Below are 24,148 nucleotides of genomic sequence, written 5' to 3' on the forward strand. Positions count from 1 at the left end.
TACCTGCATAAATACATCACTGTACGACTCATAGTTCAACAGATGTGACGTCATAACACTGCTATACCGAGCGAGGTGGCGCAGTGGTTAGACACTGGACTCGCATTCGGAAGGACGACGGTTCAATCCCGCGTCCGGCCATCCTGATTTAGGTTTTCCATGATTTCCCTAAATCACTCCAGACAAATGCTGGTATGGTTCCTCTGAAAGGGCACGGCCGACTTCCTTCCCTATCCTTCCCTAATCCGATGAGACCGATGACCACGCTGTCTGGTCTCCTTCCCCAAAACAACCAACCAACCATAACACTGATAGAAATTAGTTTCCTTTACTTTACGTCTATGGTTACAAACTTTTTGTTAACAGATTACCGGCTTCGGTCTATAATGACCATCATCAGATCTGTTTCATAAAAATAAAGTTTATATGAAACAGATCTCATGATGGTCATTATAGACCGAAACCGGTAATCTGTTAACAAAAAGTTTGTAACCATGGACGTAAAGTAAAGGAAACTTATTGCATGTACGGGTCGCTCTTTTATTCGCGACCATGTCGCAGCTTTCATGAAACTGAGATAAATGTAAAACTGCCGCATCATGCATGGCGTTTTATTACTGCGAATACACTCTTACATTCGAGTCAATTTAAGGAAATCCCTCACACCAGGCAGCGTTGTTGGAAAAAACCATAGCCGTCTGTAGAGCTATGAAGCAGCGTTACCATAGAGACGTTTACAAAATCGCCTCTCAAAAACACGAAGCAGGTGCGCCCAGCGTGCAGAAGCCGTCTGAGATCACGTTTCTTATTCTGTAAATTATACTTATGCATTTATGCATTACACATATATCTTTGTACGATTATTTCATAATTACAAAGATATTTTCACCAATACATGGAAATAAAACTTTTTCGACACTTCACTACAAACAGAGTCCATTTTTTATTTCCGTTTCTAATAGGCAAACATTGGCTAAATGAGTAACTAGGTAGTACCGGAATTTATTGACCGAATTTAAAAATGTAAACTGCTGTCATTAAGAAGTAAAAGCTTATGGTAAAGGTTTAACACAATAAGTTATGTAAAAGTTTAACACAATAAGTTAAATATTAAAGACATAAACTGTATATCCGTCTTAAGATGTAGCTCATGGTGCGCAAATTACCCAGGCTATATTCGTGCAGTGTTTGAAAATGAGAACACTTAGCCCGACTTCCAATAAAGTTCACACATAATTTCATACCTTTTCGAAACTTTATCTCGCTGATAACTCCACAAAATAATGAAAGGAAAGAAGTATATCGCTTACTGCGCTTTCACTGTACATGCACTCACGCGTTTCAATTCATTACTTTTTTACTATTAATTGTATTCGTAACATATTTTGCAGACGGTGTCGACATACAGGCCTACCACTGAGTGTACCTGCAAAATTATATCACTGTACGACCCATAGTTCAGCAGACGTGACGTCGCAGACGTTGAGATGGATAAAAAATCGGCTTTTCCTAAAACGCAGTGCAAATTAGCCAGACTACACTTATCCAGTGTTCCATATTGAGAGCACTTACCTGGCGACTTCGGCAGAACACTCGGAAGCACACAATCAGTCACGTCGAGAAAACCTGAGAGATCAAATTGCGAATTTGTTGGGGCGGTTCTAGGGCTTTGGTGTTGCTAAAATTTCAGGTTTATACGAGGAACATCTTCTTCATCTTCACGATACGATGGCTTTTGTGGATGTCCCGTGGAGAAACACTACTGCACCTTTGACAGGGTACGGTCCTTATTTCCGATACCTTGATAATGGCAAACTCTAGCAAATTTTTTAACGATCACCGTAACAAGGCTTCGCCAAGACAGTAATAAACCCTATCTAGCAAGAAACCGTTTACCTGTAAGGCGGTACCGGTCTCGCTTTAAAAGGCTTCCCTCTAGGGGGCATATCAGGTGCCAAAAAATATCTTAAGCACTTTGTCAATGGTTTTTAGATTCACGTACGAACGCCATACTCGCAACTGCGCTGAACTTGTAACATGCAGTGAACAGGGGCTCAGATTTACTGATAATATGGCCAGTTTAGGGTGCTGTTGCCCTTGTTGAGATTACCCCTTTTAGAGTCCTTGTAATCAATTGGTGAAACATTCTATCGTTGGTTTATAGAAGACTTCCGGTACTTCCTCACTAAAAATTATTTCCTGTTGGCGAACTTGTAGATGAGACAAAGGGAGCAGATTCCGCTGCGTTGAAGCCAGCATGTTTCTGCGATACATGGATGACACGTTTATGAACCACAAGTTTGCGATTTTCGATAACATAAAAATGCCATGAGTTCGAGTTCAAAATGAACTTAAAGAAAAGGGCCAGCTGCCCTCCATTGATAGAGCGTCACGATGAACATGGGAAATCCACACGAACGGACCGATTTCGCCAAGCCTCAAACCATCACGATCCGTTTCAAAGAAATGCGGTGCTGTGAAGCTCTTTCTCTGGACTTCCATCGAGCACGCTATCAAAGGAGATTGTCGCTAAAGAACTGTGCCAACTACGAATAGTGATCCAACGGAATGATTTTTATGATCTATAAAACCAGGGAGAAAAAGAAGTTCAAGTATCAATTATTTGTCCTATTCTGGCCTAGTGTCCGGAGAAATTGATCTACTCCTTCGGATGTACGACATCCAATTTCTGCTAACAATGAAAAAGGTCTGCTTAGTGTTAAAGCAGTCGGTCAGATGCACAAGGACTGTCAGCGACTCACCAGACTGAAAGAGCCAAGCAAACCTGCTGTGGCAGAGTGTAACAGTAAAGTAAGGCGCAGACCACCACTGTGGCGCAGGGTCTACGTTTCTGCGACGAAAAAAGTAAGTAGTCAGTCGAAATGTGGATATTGGAAAAGGTTGCAAGCAGAGCCGGACGTTTCATTTTGAGCAAAGCTTGTTATTCGTCAGTCTATTTGTTAACATTTCATCGGCCGTCTCATCCGCCAGAGGCAGTAAACGCCGGAATAGCAGAAAATGCAGTGGAAAAAAATGCGCTTCGAAGAGCTTAACGGGCGATGAGAGTCGAACTGCGTATAAATAAATACGGGTGTAACATCAGTAATGTTTCACCGCTCGAATACAGTGAAGGCAGCAAGCGCACGTAAGACCACTGCTGGGAACGTCTGAAGAGAACGACTACATCAGTTATGCGCAAGAACGGAAGATTTTGTTTTCGCTGGAATCCTTTCTTCCTCATCTGTACTTCAATTATGTTTATCATATAGATATTTTTTTCTATTTGTAGGTATAAATAAAAATCATTTCTAAAACTCACTTTATGTTCGTGAAATGTGGGAAAGGGTGATGTTACAGTCTGGGAGACGTCATTCGTTCACTACATCGAATAGGTTATTGTTCCCGTATACTGTGCAGAGAGTATTTCGAAGAAACGCTTCTGTCGCTTGCCCGTACCGCTTGATGCCTCTGTATAACAGAGCCAAATAGAGACGATGTCAAAACGCACTTCATGACACAACACTGCGCAATGCCGAGGCATTTAGCGCAGCGCGTGCTGCCGACGAAACTTTGTTGTGTCTCTCTGGTCACAAAACTTCTCGTCAGCAATATGCCTGCTAATGAGGACAGCTGACAGTATTACGTTGGTCGTGCCCTGTGCATGGCATTCAATAGGGAGCTATGAATTATAGCTCTATGAAAGACACATAAGCATGTGTTTGACTTTACAGACCACAGTAGCAACTAAGCTGGTCTTCTTCATTGTACTGATATACACGTTGATTATTTGGCAGTTCCTTTTTGCTAAGAATATTGCACGACATAAAACGAACCCCCGACTTAATAATGCGGCAATATTCGACAACTTAAACCATTACCTTCTGTATCATTTGCTTCGCCGTTCACCATTCACTGCCGGTTAAAGGCCTTCCCCGCATCTCTCCATACAACTGTTTTCACCTACACAAGTTCAATTTTTGCTCTTGCATATCATCTAATGTGAACTACTCATTCTCCGTTCCTCGTTCGTTCCAGTCATCTGGTCCTGGATTTCTGTCTTCCATTGCTTCCTGTAAGTATTTTTCCCATTTTAGCGCTGGCCTTCCAGCCTCCCACCTTGCGGGGGGCTCCTGGTTTAATATCTTCCTTCGCCACTTGTGGTTGGGCATTCTTTGTACCGTGAGTGTCCGTACCACTGAAGCGCTCTACTCTCCGAAACACGTTACCTCCATTCACCTCCATATCTCCTCATTTCGTATGCTATCTTGCTGGAGACATCTATTCACAGTCCATTTCCACTGTTTTAATTTTCTCCTTAACTTTCCTTGTTTGAGGCCACATCTAAGCTCCATATAGAACTACATTCCCCACCACACTGTGAAATACTTTTCTTAGTGTCCTGCCAAATATTATTATTCCAAGCAAAGCTTTATTAGCTCTCTTCCCACTTGCTGTTCTGAAACTATTTTCATTTCCACATATACCAGAGATGTGTGTTACTGATCCCAAATATTAGTACCTTTGCAGGATTTTGTTTCACCTCTCCTCTGTGTCGATTTTCACCAAATACTGTTACATACACATACACTTGGTCTCGTCCTGATTTATTCCTTGCTCGTCCTTAAGTTTTCTCAGCATGCATTGCACATCCTTTTCATCTTGGTCGTCAGCAAATAAGAGAGTGAAGAGTTTCCTCACCATTCTTTATTCTCATACCAGAGCCATTTTCCGCCTGATCAAAATAAATGTTAAACAGAATCGGTGACAATCCTCAACCTTGTGCACGCTTTTATTTTCATTTCTGCATTTTTCAACAACAGTCCGATACATTGAATACATAAACTTATATATTTGTTGTGTGACGTACACGTTTATTTGTACAGTTATCTGGCATTATTTATTTTTCTCTTTGCATGGGTGAAACAAACTGTAAATGTAGGCGCCGCTTATTGTTATGTCTTCATTACTAAGTGAAATACTACATCAAGGATAATTTTGTACATCGAAGGCATACTTATTTCTGTCGTTAGAAAAATATCAGTATAATTCTTAATGGCTGGACTACTGTGTTTGTTGTGTCAGGCGGCGTCGCATTCTATCCTTCAGATTCATATAACAAACAACACGTTTAAATATTCCGTTTCTTCTGAATTAACTATCGGATATCGCAGACGTTCATTGAATTTAATTTCTGAATGGACGGAACGTTTAACAGGGAGTTAATGAGGAGGGAAACTATTTGAGAAGGTGGGGTACGATGTCGTTTGTGGCTTTATCAACTGAGGTGATTCGGAGTAATTTTTGGACTCTGAATCAGGCTAAAAGTATGCCGTAGATCTTTTAACATTTCACTCGTAACTCACTGAGCTACAGCTAACGATGGACAGAAGTATTCAGATATTGCAGCGTGGTACGTATTGATGTTCTACTTGTTCCTCTTTTGTATTGGTATCCATGAGAGGTCATTCATGTCAGTACAACGGAACGTACGAGATTATTATGGACGTGCACGTTCGCTGATGTGACAGGTAACAACTGAAGATGGAATATATCATTAGTCAGAAATCGATAAATGTGAAATGTGAGTTTACTAATAAAGTGCGGCTGTTGGAATATTTTATTCCTTCGGAAATCGTCCGTATGAGTTAGCGTCTTTGAAATCTTGCCCCAGTCCTTAAAATGCACTTACCGTGCAGACGAACGTGCCTCAGCAGCAGACACCACGGTCAGATTTCGTAGCGCTTCTGGAAACATTTCTTTAAATATCAGCTTCTGGAAAGCCGTTAGCATCATTATTTACAGATCCGTTTATCTTCTCGGAAAAGTGACGGTAAAATGTTTGCAAACCACACTTGCAGATGAAGTCAAAAATATTTAAGTGGCCCTTTCTGTGAAGCACATGCGAGTCATGCCGTACACATTCTGTGAACTCCAATGTTTCTTTTCTTCACTTATTTCCACTCAGTTTAATATTTTGTCATGATTACACGATAATATCCAACAGTAATATTTGTTTCAGATGTATCGAGAAAACTAAAGGGTACTACCGGATCAAAGGATATTTTTGTAAGGATTAAATTATTGAATAAAAAAAACGTACTCTGCCTCTGTCGAGTTTTATTCAGTTTTTCATGAAATTATCATAGAATCTACTTTTTTATAAAATGCATTCAGAATCTTTGCAAAAACAGTCATAATGTCTGATGGGATACCGCAATCACTGGTTATACAATATTAGTTATAATCCGTCTTGATTGCAAAAATGTTTATTCACATGAGGGGTTTCGGTTCCTCTAGAACCATCTTCAGATCTGAAACGATAATGATACTAATTTACTATTTCACAAATGCAAACATTTTTCATGCTATCCGATCAACAACAAATGTACCAGAACATACCTGCAGAGTCGGTTACAGGAGTAACCCGTCCACACACAGCAACCTTCACATGCTGCGTCACATAAAATTGCTGGGCAGAATGCAAATCATTTATATTAATTATAAAACTATTACTAACAGGTGGCGGTTGGTACATTTGTAACATTACATTTGCACATACTGTATTAAGTAGATTTTTGTAATTTACTTTTATCTCTAAAAATACTTAATTAAAATCAATAGATGTCAAGTTTAAAATCTGTACTTGTCAAACCGCTCAAGTGATTAAACATTTTTGCAATCAAAACGGATTATAACTAGCTTTCAGAAACTGTGGATGCGAATCTACAACGGTTGTACGATTTACTAGAAACACATGAAAATTTGGGGCTGACCGGGACTCGAACCCGGATTTCTCGCTTTACCCAAGCGATCGCCTTGAGGGAGGTTTACTATCTTTGGCCTGAAAAAAGCATGTTCTTTGAGAATTTTTTTCTCGGGATGTGTTATAGATATCGATGTCAAATGTGGTCAAAATGTTTATTGATATTTCCTCTACAAACTGGAATTTTTTTCCACTGGAAATGTCGAAGAGCAAAGGCGGACTTTCCATCGGAACGAAACAAAATTTCATTGTAGACCTCCACCCGCGGTATGCCACAGGTCAGCCGGCTCGTCTGAAATCAAAATTGAGTTGACTTTAGCGAAGTATATAAGATTCTTTAGGAGATGGACCATTGGAAACAAATTGGCGGCCATTTGAAAAAAATAGGGCTTTCTTCATCGATTTTTCGACTTCGTCGGCCAAGTAAAAATATTATAGTTGATGGATCGGAATAAAAGTGGTACAACTCTTAGACAATTTAGTTAGCTTCGTCGGAAACAAAGAATCATGCCAATCGATTCAGTAGATTTGAAGTTACCATACAGCGCATAAAAAAAGTAATTTCGAGAAAAACGCGTTTGAAGTTTTGACCACATGTAAATGCAATATTATGCAACGTACGTTCAATCCGTTAATCCAGGTCCATAAACTAGTCCCTCCTCTTCCTCATAGAGGGCGTTCTGCTAGATCTGGGCCATCCTGCACTGCTCCAGAGCCGCTGGTACGGCCGGTGACAAGCGGTTTTCGGCCGCTTGAATCCGGTGGTCGTCCGAATGCTTGGCGTCCATGGTTGTCATGGTCTTCAGAATTGCTGAATAGCATTCGTTGAAGCTGCTCACTGCCAGGAAAGTCGCAATCTCAACAGTCTTCGTACCAGAATGCAAATGCTTGGGGGCTAACTTCCAAACACACGCGTTCAAACTTTCATTTCAATTTTGTGTGTTTCCTCCCAAGCACCAGTAGAATAACACGTCCTCCGAAAGAAAAAAACCGGTGTGTGAAAAAGGCCGATTTCGGGCAGGTGCATTTTGTTTGTTCAACCGCGAATAGCAAACATTTCCGTTTCGCATTCGGAAAAAGCGTTTCAGGGGTTGATTCTAAACACTTTTATGGATCCAAAAATACAATTTAGAAGAAGATCTATTTTTTGAGCGAAAAGATAGTAAACCTCCCCTTAATCGCTTCGGCTGTGGAGCCAAGTGACACAGACAGACCCAAACTTCCATATGTATTACTGACTACTTCCCTTGGTGCTCGCACTCCTATCGTAGGATTCAGGCACAGGGAGAAGCATTCTTTTACACGTCAGATTGCCTTGCTGTGTCATGAAATACCGCTGGGAGAGTGTTTGTCTTTTACAGTGTCTGTATAGTTCGATCCAATGTACCTTCAGACATGCATGCATAACCTAAGCAACACTGCATCGAACGAAGGCAGGCACTGTAAAATACAGACGCTGCCCTACTGAATCTGCTTTTTGTTTTGGAAGCTACTAACGGTTATTAACGTAGATTTTGAAACACTTCATAGAATCCAGCCATCTAATAGATGAATCTTGCATTTTATCGCACAGTGACGCTACACTAAAGTGTTATGTAAGTGTACACATTTTCTTCCGCGTTACTATTTAATATAATGGTTGCCCACTTCACGAGACACACAGCATCCGTACGCTGAAGCGCCAAAGAAACTGCCTTAGGCACACTTATTCAAATACATATATATGTAAACAGGCAGGATACGGGACTGCGGTCAGCAACGCACATATAAGACAAGAAATGTCTGGCGCTGGAATGGCAGGTTATCAAGATTTGAGTGAGTTTGAGCGTGGTGTTATAGTCGGCGCACGAGCGATGGGACACAGCATCTCCGAGATAGCGATGAAGTGGGGATTTTCCCGTCCGACCATTTCACAAATGTACCGTGAACATCACGAATCCGATAAAACATCAAATCTCCGACATCGCTGCAGCAGGGAAAAGATCCTGCAGGAACGAGACCAACGACGACTGAAGAGAATCGGTCAACGCGACAGAAGCGCAACGCTTCCGCAGATTGCTGCAGATTTCAATGCTGGGTCATCAACATGTGTCAGCATTCGAAACTTTCAACGAAATATCACTGATACGGACTTTCGGAGCCGAAGGCCCACTCGTGTACCCTTGATGCCTGCACGACACAAAGCTTTACGCCTCGCCTGGGCCCGTCAACACCGACACTGGACTGTAGCTGACTGGAAACATGTTGCCTGGTCGGACGGGTCTCGTTTCAAATTGTATCGATCGGATGGACTAGTATGGGTATGGAGACAATCGCATGTACCCATGGACCCTGCATGTCAGCAGGGGACTGTTGAAACTAGTGGAGGCTCGATAATGGTGTAGGGCGTGTATAGTTGAAGTGATGTGGGACGCCTGATACGTCTAGATTCGACTGTGACAGGTGACACGTACGTAAGCATCCTGTCTGATTACCTGCAAACATTCATGTTCATTGTGCATTCCGACGGACTTGGGGAATTGCAGCAGGACTATGCGAAAACCTACGCGTCAAGAATTGCTACAGAGTGGCTCGAGAAGCACACTTCTGAGTTGAAACACTTCCGCAGCGCACCCAACTCCCTAGACATGAACATTATTGAGCGTATCTGGGATGTTTTGCAAAGTGCTGTTCAGGAGATATCTCCACCCCCTCGTACTTATGGACAGGCCCTACACAATATTAGGCAAGAGGCTCTTCAGTATTATATATAAAATTTTGTCTGTCGCTTTGAGGACTGCAAAACCTTGAGTAGCAATCAAGTCTGCTTTAAACACTTCGACCTACTGGAGCCTGTGTGTCAGAGATGCTGCTTTTATATCCATAAGTCCTCAAGCAATCTCAAAAGATTGCTGGTAACAGTGAATGCACGAATTTATTGCTTGCTTCACAATGTACACACTATGTTTATCGCAGATTTTCGGAGTTAAAAGGCGGAGTAGCTACAAAGCGCACGCGCGAATCAGTAACTCTACACTTCACAGTTTTGTGCAGAGATGAAGCTGATCTTCTATAACGTCTAATCGCAGATCTTCTTCAGGTCTAGTTCTCATACCTCTCATGTGCTGTCCGAGTTATCCGATTTTTCTCAGCGTCATAAGTTGATAGCATACGTGAAGTCGTTTAGTACGAATTGTAAGTGATCATTGAAATATGGTATGCTCTTGCTGTAAACACCCACCATTTTAGGACGTATAAAAGAGTTTCCAGTGACAGGAAACGAAACACAACTTGCACTAAATAATGGAGCCACCAGTCATCCCGCTCTCTCTGTGCTTTGCAAGGCAACAATGTACAACATTAGGGTAGCTGTGAACTTCAAATGGTTCAAATGGCTCTCAGCACTATGGGACTTAACATCTGTGGTCATCAGTCCCCTAGAACTTAGAACTACTTAAACCTAACTAACCTAAGGACAGCACACACATCCATGCCCGAGGCAGGATTCGAACCTGCGACCGTAGCAGTCGCGCGGTTCCGGACTGAGCGCCTAGAACCGCTAGACCACCGCGGCCGGCGTAGCTGTGAACTACCGAAAAAAATAACACAATAGAGTGTATCAACAGGACATGTGGCCTCTAATTTAAAAAGTCACCATGATCTCTTCATTAGCAAAAGATTAGGCATTGGTCTCCTAATCGGATCTCCAGGAGGGGGATACGCCGAGGGGGAGTTAATCATGAGAAAGCGAAGGAGTAACAAACAATAGGATAGCGTTTTATGCATCGGAGCATGGGATTTCAGAAGTTTGAACGTGGTAGGAAACTAGAGAACCTGAAAGGGAAAATGAAAATGCGCAGCCTAGATGTAGTATAAGTCAAAAAAGTGAAATGGAAAGAAGACAAGTATTTCTGGTCAGATGAATACAAGGCTATCATAACAGCAGCATACAGTGGCTTAACGGGAGTAGGATTCGTTATGAACAGGAAAGTAGGTCAGGGAGTGAGCTACTGTGGACAGTTCAGTAATACGGTTCTTCTCATCAGAATCGACAGTAAACCAGCGTCAGCAGCGACAGTTCAGGTATACATGCTGACGTCGTAAGCAGAAGATGAAGGGAGACAGTATATGAGGACACTGAACGAGCAGTTCAGTATGTAAAACCAGATGAAAATCTAATGATCAGAGAAGACTGGAAAGCGGTCGTAAGCAAAGGAATAGGATAATGGATTACGGGAGAATATGGGGAAATCTATTTAACATGTACGTACGTGGGCAAAGCCACGAGTAGAAATCTTACGCTAAATCCCTCGAATGATTTCAACTATCTACTTCTACGACTACATGTAGATACGTATTCCGAAATCAGCCGTATGATGCGTGGCGGACGGTACCTTGTACTGCTACTAGTCATTTCCTTCCTTGTTCCACTCGCAAATAGAAAGAGGGAAAAATGACCATCTATATGGCTCTGTACGAGTGCTAATCTCTCTTCTTGGTCCTTACGCGAAATATGCTTCGGTGGCAATAGAATGCTATGCAGTCAGCCTCAAACACCAGTCCTCTAAATTTTCTCAATATCGCTCCTCGAAAAGAACTTCGCTTTCCTCCAGTGATTCCTGTTTGAGTTCCCGAAGCATCTCCATAATAGTTCCGTGTTGTTCAAACCTACCGGTGCAAATCTAGCAGCCCGCCTTCGATGTCTTCCTTTAATCCGACGTCGTGCGGATCCCAATGGTTCGCACTATTGCCCTATATGCGATCTCCTTTACAAGAGAACCACAGGTTCCTAAAATTCTCCCAGTGATCCGAAATCGACCAGTCGCCTTCCATATCACAATCCTTACGTGCTCATTCCATTTCACATTGCTTTGCAATGTTATGCGTAGATATTTAATGGACGTGACTGTGTCAAACAGCACACTACTAATTCCGTAGTCGAACAATATGGGTTTGTTTTCCTTACTCATCGCCGGCCGGTGTGGCCGTGCGGTTCTAGGCGCCTCAGTCTGGAACCGCGTGACCGCTAAGGTCGCAGGTTCGAATCCTGCCTCGGGCATGGATGTGTGTGCTGTCCTTAGGTTAGTTAGGTTTAAGTAGTTCTAATTTCTAGGGGACTGATGACCACAGATGTTAAGTCCCATAGTGCTCAGAGCCATTTGAACCTTACTCATCTGCATTAACTTACAGTTTCGGTATGGAAAAAAAAAATTGCTGGATGGGAACTTCCAGCCTCCTGTTGGGGTGGGGGTGATGACGTGGAGAGAGAAAGGAGAAGGAGAGATGGAGAGAGAAGGGGAAGGAAGAGATGGACAGAGAGGCGAGGAAGGAGGAAATGGAATAGTGGAAGTTGGGAATAAATACATATCCAGTTTTTTTTTTTTTTACCGCGGATAGCACGACGGGGCGGAGGTAGTATTACTTATTCCGACGTGACTTCTATAGCCATACCATTGAGAGATAATTAAGGAGAGCAACTCTTAGTCAATTCACGTCATTTAAACTGAATGTGTGGATTCCTGAGATGAATGTGTAACCACCGGATGATGCCGAAGATAATGAAATAGATCTGACAATCGAAACATTGACTGAAACTTCCTGCTAGATGACAACTATTAGCTATAACGACACTCGTGCATGTATCATTGCCTTTCGTGGGCCTTGCTCTTACCGACTGAGCTACTCACGAATGACGCACGACGTGCCTCCACAGATCCTGTGAAATATGGAAAATAATAAAGAACTTCTGGCAAGATTTAAGCTGTGGGAGGGTAAAGGGGGAGGGAGGGGATGGGGCAGACTGAGTCGTATCTTGGTTAGATTAGTCGTTAAGAACATTCCCTGCGAAAGATAGGCTTTCTGGTCCGTGCCCTGGTCTGGTACAAAGAACTAATTCAACAGGGTGATTCGAAACAGCACACATTTCGTTGCAGAGTGAAAGATTATCCTTTTCCGTAGATGCAGTACCCTATGTGCTTTGCACAAATGATTATTCTGTAAATAAAACACCGGTTCCAAAATTCTATTTCTCGCGCAAGAGCGCTCTGGAAGACACTCAGAGATTCACTTGTTAGTCGGCTTAAAATTCCTGACGAGAGTTTCCAGTGTCCGCCAGTGACATCAGAATCCGACTGATATAAAAAAGCTAGTATACTTGAATGTTGCGATATCTTAGTTCATTAACCTCTGCAATGTGCTTGCATCCGGAAGCATTTTCGTGTCGAAGACGAATCTCGATTTCCTCCGCGCCTCGCGCAAACGCGTGGCCTGGTCTCTGGCAGTGCCATCTTTCGAACATTGCGAATGGTGACTTCGACAGCCGTCAGATGGCTCTGCTGCGGGCGCCTACGCTGAAACCGAGCTGGCAGCGCGCGCCGTAGCGATAGGACCGCCGCACCCTTTGATCACAGTGGCTTGTTCGCATCTCGTTGGAGACTTCACATCTAGTGAATTTGGGATACACTCTTATTTTACAGCGAACCGCGTCGTGTTCAGTAAACGCAGAGGAAGATGATACTCATCTGGACTAGGGCTGCAGATAAAGTATCGATACATTAATATTCGTTCCAAAAAATATATCGAAATGTATCGAACGTACTCATCTTCCCGATATATCGATAACGAAAGAGTTATATCGGTTACCGATCTTTTTAATTTATATGCTTTTTTTTAACAATTTTCGGTAAATATTTGAAACAATTCTTTTGAAATTGTAGTAGAACATAGTTTTACTTTCACTGTGTGAAGGAGTCTTCCTACCTTCTGAGCTTTCATTACGTCCAATCTTTCTCTTTTATATCAAACAAGTATACATGACATAAAGAAAAAGACCGATTGCACTGGGCCGCGGTGGTGTGAATGGAGTAACAAGACAACCCATATGAAGAAATAGCACACGAGTTGCGTTGAGAATTGTTATTTCTTCACATGGGCATTCTTCAAAGATAGTTGCTGAAAATGACGAACAAAAATCTAAATGACAAGATTGGCCTTTGCGTTGGACGGAGATGTGTGAGGGAAAATGCTAACGCAATCGTCGCTCGGTTCTACCAACCGAAACAGAAACGTTTAACTTTAGCACGCAATTTTGACACCATAACTGTTAGGTCGATGGCCGGCCGGGGTGGCCGTGCGGTTCTAGGCGCTACAGTCTGGGACCGCGCGACCGCTACGGTCGCAGGTTCGAATTCTGCCTCGGGCATGGGTGTGTGTGATGTCCTTAGGTTGGTTAGGTTTAAGTAGTTCAAAGTTCTAGGGGACTGATGACCTCAGAAGTTAAGTTCCGTAGTGCTCAGAGCCATTTTAACAATTTTTTGTTAGGTCGATGGCGTTTTCAGAAATGAAAAAAATAGGCAGACAAATCCTATATGCGACGAAACCGAACGACAGACCCATAGGACACATTTCAAACGGTTCAAATGGCTGTGAGCAATATGCGACTCAACATCTGAGGTTATCAGTCCCCTGGAACTTAGAACTAATTAAGCCTAACTAACCTAAGGACATCACACACATCCATGCCCGAGGCAGGATTCGAACCTGTGACCGTAGCGGTCGCGCGGGTCCGGACTGTAGCGCCTAGAACCGCTCGGTCACAGCGGCCGGCGGACAGTTTTCATTGTGCCACTTAACTGCACTTACCGTAACAGCAAAGTGGTTATCGCCAAGCGTGAACGTGCGTCGTTATCCTCACAATTCTTGCTCTAAGAGGGGTAAGCAGGTTGCTAGGTTGTTGATGTACAGAATATCTAACAATAAATCAATATTTAAATATACAGCTCTAAAACTGACAGTATATTTACGATGTGCAACCGATATTTTTGTTGGCCGATACGTCGATTTTTTTCCGCCGATAAACCGTTTATTGATAATTTTTTCGATATATCGGGCCCCATGATGATATTTATTTTAAATAGCAATGTATCGGTTTACCGCTATTTTTTAACAATATCAACAATACTAATGTGTACATTTCATCTATTTCTACAACTTGGACATACGGTGACACGTGTTGGTTGTTGCACTCTTTAGTTACTGTGTTCTAGTAGTCAAGGTCATTTAAAGAGCTGAATGCATTCAGTCGTGTTCTTGAGGGAAATATTGTAGTCCTCCTCTAACACCTATAGGACTGGGATGAGTTCCGCGAGCCGGTCAGGGTGGCCGAGCGGTTCTAGGCGCTACAGTCTGGAACTGCGAGACTGCTACGGTCGCAGGTTCGAATCCTGCCTCGGGCATGGATGTGTGTGATGTCCTTAGGTTAGTTAGATTTAAGTAGTTCGAAGATCTAGGGGACTGATGACCTCAGAAGTTAAGTTCCGTAGTGCTCAGAGCCATTTGAGCCATTTTTGAGTTCCGCGGTTATAACTTTACAGGGGACGTGCTTCATTATCATCGTCACACTCGCCCTTAATAGACCCCAGCGACTTTCCCTCTTGGTTGTTCTCTCCATCGTCAGACTAATTAGGCTTGAGCGTGTTGACACATCATCCAGCAAAGTGTTCCAGCTCCTTACAACAAAAATTTCAGCTACTCACTTCGCTCTCCTGATTCTACACTGTTTTCTTTTTGAAAAAGTACGACAAGTGATTGTAAGGCTGAGACCTAAAACAGTCGCTACAAATATTTCCATTGTTTAAGTTAGAACAAAGAGGGTAGAATGTACCGGATGGTTGTAACAAAAGTGCAGCTACTCACGAAGGTGCAGTGACGGCTGTAATTATCGTAAGGCAGCGAAACTTGTTAGATACGCTAATGCATTATTACGAAATCGATTTACGCTGGAAAAATTTGTTTCCAGTTTTGGCCACCAGGTACAAATCTGGCGCTGTACAGCATTTTGATGGTGGAAGTGTTATGATTTGGGCAACCTTCTGCGCGAAAAGTAAATCACACTTTGCTTGGCTGAGCATTAGAAACATTGCAAGAGACAAAATTGATTGGAGTGTATGAGAACATAGGGGACGAAAATGTAATATTTCAATAAGATAATACATCTGTCCATGTTTCTGCTACAACTAAAACGTGCTTTGAAGATAATACGTTGCTGCCTTGCCCTGGCCTGCACGTAGCCTGGGTTTGAACCACGTGGCAAATCTTTGGGACATACTTGGACGGCGTCTTTATCGATTGGAAGGCAATTTCAGGTGAAACCTTCCCGTCTCCTCTATATCTCTTTTTGTTATTGATAACCTTCCCTTTTACAATAAACTATGAAACCTTTCCTTAGGATTTCTATCTCTTGCTTAATAATAACAAATGAAATCTTCCCTTTGAAATTTATTCTCTTTCTCTATCTTCGCATACAATTTTAATTGCTGCTTATTAAAAGTGATTTTCTGATTATTTCGACGAAACATAGAATGTGTCGTCGTCGTGGCCCTCAGTCGTTATCTGCAATAACCCAAAACTGTTCCTTACCTTTTTTACTGTTACTGGATCGCCATCTGACTGCTACATCGAACTGCGACATGAATATACTTACTCTGGTTTATTATATTCTATAAACTGCTGGTGGGCTGTCATAATAAGTGGCTGTATTTATTACCAAAGCTGACGTTATTCTTTAATAGCAAAGCTGACGTTATTGTTTAATTAATTTGACTGAAGTTGCGTAACTCATAGTTAAACTTTTTCTTGATAGCAATAAAATTTTGCAAAGTTTTACGTTGATGGTTTTTGGGATGGATTATAATTAGAAATGCAATATTGCTGGCAAAAGTTAATTATATTCTGAATGAAATGATTTTACAAACGTTCAAATGGGACTTACTTTTTACAATAATCTTACAACTAGCAATGCGCAAACATACCTTCAGTAATCTTGAGTTTCTCAAAAAATTAATTCAATAATATTAGTTCCTCTTATTATAATAGTTAGCTGATGTCTCTGTACATCCGTTTATAATCTCTTGTAAATCATAGCTAGTGGCTGGCAGGCACACCGCTCCTCTTAATCTCTCGCTTCAGACCTGCTACCGACTCGCTTCACATCTCGCTTACTACTGACTTCCTACGAACGCTAAAGTGCGGTCTCTCCTGCCAACCATGCTTTCTGGTGCAGACAATCCCTGCTACCATTTCAAAATGTATCAATGCGCGATCTTTCCCGCTCTTTTCTTAAAATGTATCCTTACGCGGTTTCTCCCGCCCTTTTTAAAATTATTCCTACTTAATCCTATTAATAAAATATAAACATCTTTCATAAATTGTGGTTTGACAATAGAAATATACACGTCTTACACAGGTCGTATGTGAAAAGAGCGACACGAGAAGAATAGTCCACAATTTCACTGCAGGAACTACGAACCCTAAGAAAATCTATGCCGAAGAGAATGTTTGAGGTAATTAGGAAGAACGGAGATTGGGCAAAGTACTAACAATGCAATAACACAACAGGACACTGAGTGCCTTTATACCAGTTTCCATTAATGAAGGGCAAACGCCTTTTATAATTGCGTAGTCTTCCGCAGCCAGAGTCAGTCGACATAAAAGTTTTCTGGGTATGGTACCGCGTCATAGTGTATAAAACTACTGCTGCTGGAGAAAAAGCAACGTTTCGGCCACGGTTGCAGCGACCTTCTTCTGGGTCTAATCAAGATCCAGAAGAAGGCCGCTGCAGACGTGGCCGAAACGTTGGTTTTTCTCCAGCAGCAGTAGTTTTATACACTATGACGCGGTACCATACCCAGAAAACTCTTATGTCGACTGCAAACGCCTTTTTATGTTACTCGTATTATGAAAGAAACTATGTGATTCCGTCATGATTGCTTATGTCTTATACGTATCTACTTCTTTCATAATGACTTGCCGTTACCGTTACTTTTGACGAGTCAACCGTTACTTTTGACGAGTCACAGAAGCCCAAGATTTTAAAAATAGCAATAGTATATTACTATAAATTAAAACATCCATATAAATGAAAAGGAAATGTTAGTTTGTTCAAAATTGTGCATCACCGAAAGTTCTTCACCAGTTCCTTTGCAATTTTGACGCAGCGTTGTACCTAGTAGAGCGCCATGAAGTATATAAATAAGCAATATATACATACATAAGAAATTAAAACGTAATATATATACACACATCAAGGCGGTCCAGAACGTATATAAAAACATACATGTATTAGAATGCAACGTCGTGTCAAAATTTCATAGGAATCTGTAAAGAACTTTCAGAGATTTACTATTTTCTGCAAACGAAAATTTACATATAAATAAAAATGTAAATATTCGTTTGTTCAAAATATTAACTCTCCAAATATTCTTCACAGAAAACTTCGAAATTTTGACACATCGTTGCATTCAAATATGTGCATGTGTTTATATACCAATTTTCTTAATATAGACACAAATAAATATGTAATATATAAAGGATATATATAAAGGATATATATATACACATAAATTCGACACATGTATGCGTCAAACATGGTATACTACTTTCGTAGGATACCTGCCTTTAAACTGATTTCCATTACTGTATCTGACAAAGTGCTGCATGTTCTATAAATTAGGACGAAATCTGTGATGACAAGCAGGTGCGCTGTCCTTGTGAGAGGAGAGCTACACGGCTCCTCGTGGGTATTTATTGAACAAAACTGTTTTTCGAGAATGATTGGAGAGCTTGTCACAAAAGTGATAAATCTTGTTCGTTAACTTCGTTGAGCAAGGCGTAGTACCGATGAAGAAATGTATGTCAGAAAAAATAACTGGACTGAATTTTAAGTCGTAGCGACAAATCAAATCTTAATCACACTTTTCTCCGTGTTAACTGCCTTTTCTCGAAATGAAGCTGCTATTTACAATGACGAGAAGGAAAACCGTGATACCAGCCTTGTCTGCAGTGTAAGGAGATGGTTCTGTCAGCCGGCCGGGGTGGTCGAGCGGTTCTAGGCGCTACAGTCTGGAACCGCGTGACCGCTACGGTCGCAGGTTCGAATCCTGCCTCGGGCATGGGTGTGTGTGATGTCGTTAGGTTAGTTAGGTTTAAGTAGTTCTAAGTTCTAGGGGACTGATGACCTCAGAAGTTAAGTCGCATAGTGCTCAGAGCCGTTTTTTGGCTTCTGTCACGGCTGCGATGGGATGCCGCCGCCAGAAGTGACCGACGGCGCACGGTGGGAGATGTTTCCAGAATGAGATTTTCACTCTGCAGCGGAGTGTTCGCTGATGTGAAACTTCCTGGCAGATTAAAACTGTGTACCGGACCGAGACTCGAACTCGGGACCTAAGTGTTGGGCATCAGTCAAGGTACCGCTCACGTCGTCATGACAGGGCATCTGAAGTTCCAGTAAACCTGTGATCAGTGGTTTCGCACAGCGTGACGGTGGATCAGAAGCTGACGTCGCTGCAGCGTCTAGAGCGCCAAGATAACAGAAAGATGAACTTTCTTACAATGTAGGTGGAAATGACTGAAAGGATTCCCTCATTTTATATTTTCGCATAGCTGCAGTTTTCAGAATTGTGTTCACAATCTCACAGCTATTTGAAATATTTCTGTTGTGCCGTGCCTACTGGTCGAATATGGGGTGCATAGGAAACCTGCCTCTCGGATCGTTAGACAAGTATTCAAGCAAATTGTATTAATGAAGTTCATTACAAAAGGAAATGATTACAGTACTTAACTTTGTGAGATACAGACGTGTCGCGAGCCAATGGCGACAGACAAACATAAGCAAACTCTTCAGTGTATACAAATCGTAATACAAGTGAAATAATACACTTCCTAAGACACTGCTGTAGCGTTCGTAGGACGGCTTCTCTTCAACTCGGCGGAGCGGCGCTTAGTTCTCTTCGCCTCGAGACCGCCGCTATCTCGGGTGTCGTCGTAGAGAAGAGTCGGTCAGCGTATTACTGGCTGACGTCTTCACAGCCCTCTCTGCTGTGATATTTTTGACCGTCGTGCCGGCCCTTACTGTAGGCCGGAACAATTAATAATGATGGTTGTGAATGTTCGTTGATCTCGTAGTTCCTGCAACAACTGCGTTGCACAGATATTTTTGAACAGATGATGTTTTTATCTGAACTGAAAATGTAGTAAGCATCGATGTATATACACTCCTGGAAATTGAAATAAGAACACCGTGAATTCATTGTCCCAGGAAGGGGAAACTTTATTGACACATTCCTGGGGTCAGATACATCACATGATCACACTGACAGAACCACAGGCACATAGACACAGGCAACAGAGCATGCACAATGTCGGCACTAGTACAGTGTATATCCGCCTTTCGCAGCAATGCAGGCTGCTATTCTCCCATGGAGACGATCGTAGAGATGCTGGATGTAGTCCTGTGGAACGGCTTGCCATGCCATTTCCACCTGGCGCCTCAGTTGGACCAGCGTTCGTGCTGGACGTGCAGACCGCGTGAGACGACGCTTCATCCAGTCCCAAACATGCTCAATGGGGGACAGATCCGGAGATCTTGCTGGCCAGGGTAGTTGACTTACACCTTCTAGAGCACGTTGGGTGGCACGGGATACATGCGGACGTGCATTGTCCTGTTGGAACAGCAAGTTCCCTTGCCGGTCTAGGAATGGTAGAACGATGGGTTCGATGACGGTTTGGATGTACCGTGCACTATTCAGTGTCCCCTCGACGATCACCAGTGGTGTACGGCCAGTGTAGGAGATCGCTCCCCACACCATGATGCCGGGTGTTGGCCCTGTGTGCCTCGGTCGTATGCAGTCCTGATTGTGGCGCTCACCTGCACGGCGCCAAACACGCATACGACCATCATTGGCACCAAGGCAGAAGCGACTCTCATCGCTGAAGACGACACGTGGGGCGTGAGCGGAAGACGGCCTAACGGTGTGCGGAACCGTAGCCCAGCTTCATGGAGACGGTTGCGAATGGTCCTCGCCGATACCCCAGGAGCAACAGTGTCCCTAATTTGCTGGGAAGTGGCGGTGCGGTCCCCTACGGCACTGCGTAGGATCCTACGGTCTTGGCGTGCATCCGTGCGTCGCTGCGGTCCGGTCCCAGGTCGACGGGCACGTGCACCTTCCGCCGACCACTGGCGACAACATCGATGTACTGTGGAGACCTCACGCCCCACGTGTTGAGCAATTCGGCGGTACGTCCACCCGGCCTCCCGCATGCCCACTATACGCCCTCGCTCAAAGTCCGTCAACTGCACATACGGTTCACGTCCACGCTGTCGCGGCATGCTACCAGTGTTAAAGACTGCGATGGAGCTCCGTATGCCACGGCAAACTGGCTGACACTGACGGCGGCGGTGCACAAATGCTGCGCAGCTAGCGCCATTCGACGGCCAACACCGCGGTTCCTGGTGTGTCCGCTGTGCCGTGCGTGTGATCATTGCTTGTACAGCCCTCTCGCAGTGTCCGGAGCAAGTATGGTGGGTCTGACACACCGGTGTCAATGTGTTCTTTTTTCCATTTCCAGGAGTGTATTACAAAACTATCTGTTTCTGGTCACGCTCAGTCGTTAAACGGAAAAGAAATAAAAGAGAAAGCACACGTTTCAAGTACTCATGGGATTTAACACATGCTCTAATCACCTTCTCCTCCCCCCGTCCGTGTCATCCTCCTCCCACCCTCTCTTTCTCCGTGTCCTCCTTCTTCCCGCCCCCCACCCCTGCCCCCCTCCCGATGTCCATCTTCTCCTCATCCTCTGCACGTCCACTTCTCCTACCCCACCCCCTCCATCTCATCCTACCGCCTCTCTCTGGTTATCACCTCCGACCCCGCTTCTTTATCCATCTTCTCCCCTCTCTCTACCCTTGAGCCATATTTATTGTTATTACAAATTCAGATTCTCTACTAGCTTTCTAATCATAAGCGCCGACCGATGTGGCCGAGCGGTTCTAGGGTCTTCAGTCTGGAACCGCGCAACCGCTACGGTCGCAGGTTCGAATCATACCTCGGACATGAGTATGTGTGATGTCCTTAGGTAAGTTAGGTTAAAGTTGTTCTAAGTTCTAGGGGACTGATGACCACAGATATTAAGTGCCACAATACTCAGATCCATTTGAACCATTTAATCATAAACCGAAAACCCATAAACAGAACTTCTCTGTTTACTAACAACGATTGACTGTACGCACCGGTATGCCATATTGGTACCTCTGACGAAGAAAAAAAAATCAGAACTCCAAATTTTGAGAAGTGATACGATATAACTTCTGCGGTTGAAGCGATATGAAACAAATGCTACTTTCACACTTCAAAAATTCTACGAAAAGTGTTAAAATAACGTTTAAAGAGATCTAAATTTCAAAAACTTCCCCCGGAACTTCACAGTATTGGAAACTACTTTTTTACAAATCAAGCAATATATATATATATATATATATATATATATATATATATATACATATATTCGAATTCTGTGAAGTTCCGGGGGAAGTTTCAGAAATTTAGATCTCTTAAAACGGTTTTTTAACACTTTTCTATATAAAGGGGATATACATAAAATACTTTCAGAGATTTACTATTTTCTAGAAACGAACTTTTACATATAAATAAAAATTTAAATGTTCGTTTGTTCAGAATATTAACTCTCCAAATGTTCTTCACAGAAAGATTGGAAATTTTGACATATTTGCATTCAAATATGTGCATATGTTTGTATGCCAGTTTTCTTAATGTATGCAAGATATTAATAAATATGTAATATATAAAGGGGATATATATATATATATATATATATATATATATATATATATATATATACATTAAGAGAACTGGCATATAAACACATGCACATATTTGAATGCAAATATGTGTCAAAATTTCGAATCCTTCTGTGAAGAACATTTGGAGAGTTAATATTCTGAACAAACGAACATTTACATTTTTATTTATATGTAAAAGTTCGTTTGTAGAAAATAGTAAAGCTCTGAAAGTACCTAACCGTTTCCTATGACATTTTGACACGACGTTGCATTTTAATACAAGTTTGTTTTCATATATGTTCTGGAGCGCCATGAGGTGTGTATATATACTACGTTTTAATTTGTTATGTATGTATATATTGCATATGTATATACCTTATGGCGCTCCACCAGGTACACAAAAATGCAACTCCTTGTCAAAATTGCAAAGGAATCGGTGAAGAACTTTCGGTGATACACAATTCTGAAGAAACTAACATTTCCTTTTTATTTATTTGGATGTTTTAATGTTATAGTAATGTGTTATTGCTTTTTTTTTTATCTTGGACATCTGTGACTGATCAAAAGTAACGGTAACGGCAAGTTACATTTGAAGGGAGGAGTTTGCAAGTAACAAAGTGCGATCCCCCTTCCCTGGAACCGCACCAGCTCTGACAGGATCGCTCTCCTCTCGTGTTGCAGGGCGTGCTGGTGCAGGAGGTGGACGAGGGCCAGCCGTGTCTCGAGTGCCAGGAGAAGTGCCCCGGCTTCACGCCGCACGTCTGGCGGTGAGTACGAGCACGAGCACCAGCCCTAGCCTGTCTGTTTTGTCTGTCTCTCTCTGCACGCGGGCCCGGCACTGTCCCTGGCCGGCCTGCAGCCGCCGCTGGACACCTGGCGCGCAGCAGCGGAAGCGACGCTCGCCTCCCCGTCTGACGGCGCTCCTGCACATTCGGCGCAAAGCGATCCGTTGTCTGCCGAGCTGACGCTACTTCGTACGATGTAACATCACCGTTACTCCGTCTCCCAATGCGCTGCCGACAAACCATTCTTACACTAAACGATTTTATACAAGAGGCTCTGTTGTGACAGTTACGCAGGAAGGCGTAGCTCGCAAGCGCTGGGCGAGTCCTCGCCATTGTTCCAAACGGGCAACTGCCTCAGTTGCCTTGTTTTATGAAGTTTCCTATCTGCAGCAAGTAGTTAGACATTTTTTTTTTGCTTTAGTTGATTCTCTGTTTATTCAACTATTGCTCTTTCGGTACTCTAGTTCGTTTTGAACGTCTAATTTATTGGAGATACTGACATAACCTTTTAATTTTATCTGTTGCACACTCGCTAGCAACAGCTTAAAAGCTAAACGAGATAAGCGGTGGCGTCAGCTGTTTGTGTGCGCACTTCCCCTACGGCGAGGTGGCCGTTCACAAGGGAGCACCCATCGATAGCGTCCTCCCCTCCCCCCTCTGTCTGCCGTCCGTGCAACTAACAGGTGGGCTTTTTGTGCGCACTCTAACCAAAGGCGTTACGACTGTAAATGACTTTTAAAAGTGTAATGTTGTTGCATTAATTTGTTCTGAAAGCGGTGCTGATATTCAAGATAATAAAAGCGGGTTAAAAGCTGTGAGCTATCTGGGGAAGTTATCCTTGCATTACTGAGCAACTGTTTCACCAGGTATCCACTCTAGATTACCAAATTGCCAACCAGACTAACATTAATCATAATCTTTTAATAGTCATCTTACGACAACCGGTAAATCAAAAGAAATAAATCAGTTTATATTTAGACATTTATT

General features: G+C 42.7%; 1 protein-coding gene across 1 annotated transcript in view; it reads left to right on the top strand.

Annotated features, from left to right (window-relative positions):
• The window catches only part of LOC124712154, a 1,187,639-nt gene that overhangs the window by 335,565 nt on the left and 827,926 nt on the right, over positions 1 to 24,148 (top strand). The window contains exon 3 of the mRNA XM_047242451.1: positions 23,058 to 23,143. Coding sequence (XP_047098407.1) covers positions 23,058 to 23,143 — 86 coding nt within the window. The remainder of the gene's footprint in view (positions 1 to 23,057; positions 23,144 to 24,148) is intronic.

This window comes from Schistocerca piceifrons, chromosome 8 (genome assembly GCF_021461385.2).
Source record: "Schistocerca piceifrons isolate TAMUIC-IGC-003096 chromosome 8, iqSchPice1.1, whole genome shotgun sequence".
NCBI lineage: Eukaryota > Metazoa > Arthropoda > Insecta > Orthoptera > Acrididae > Schistocerca > Schistocerca piceifrons.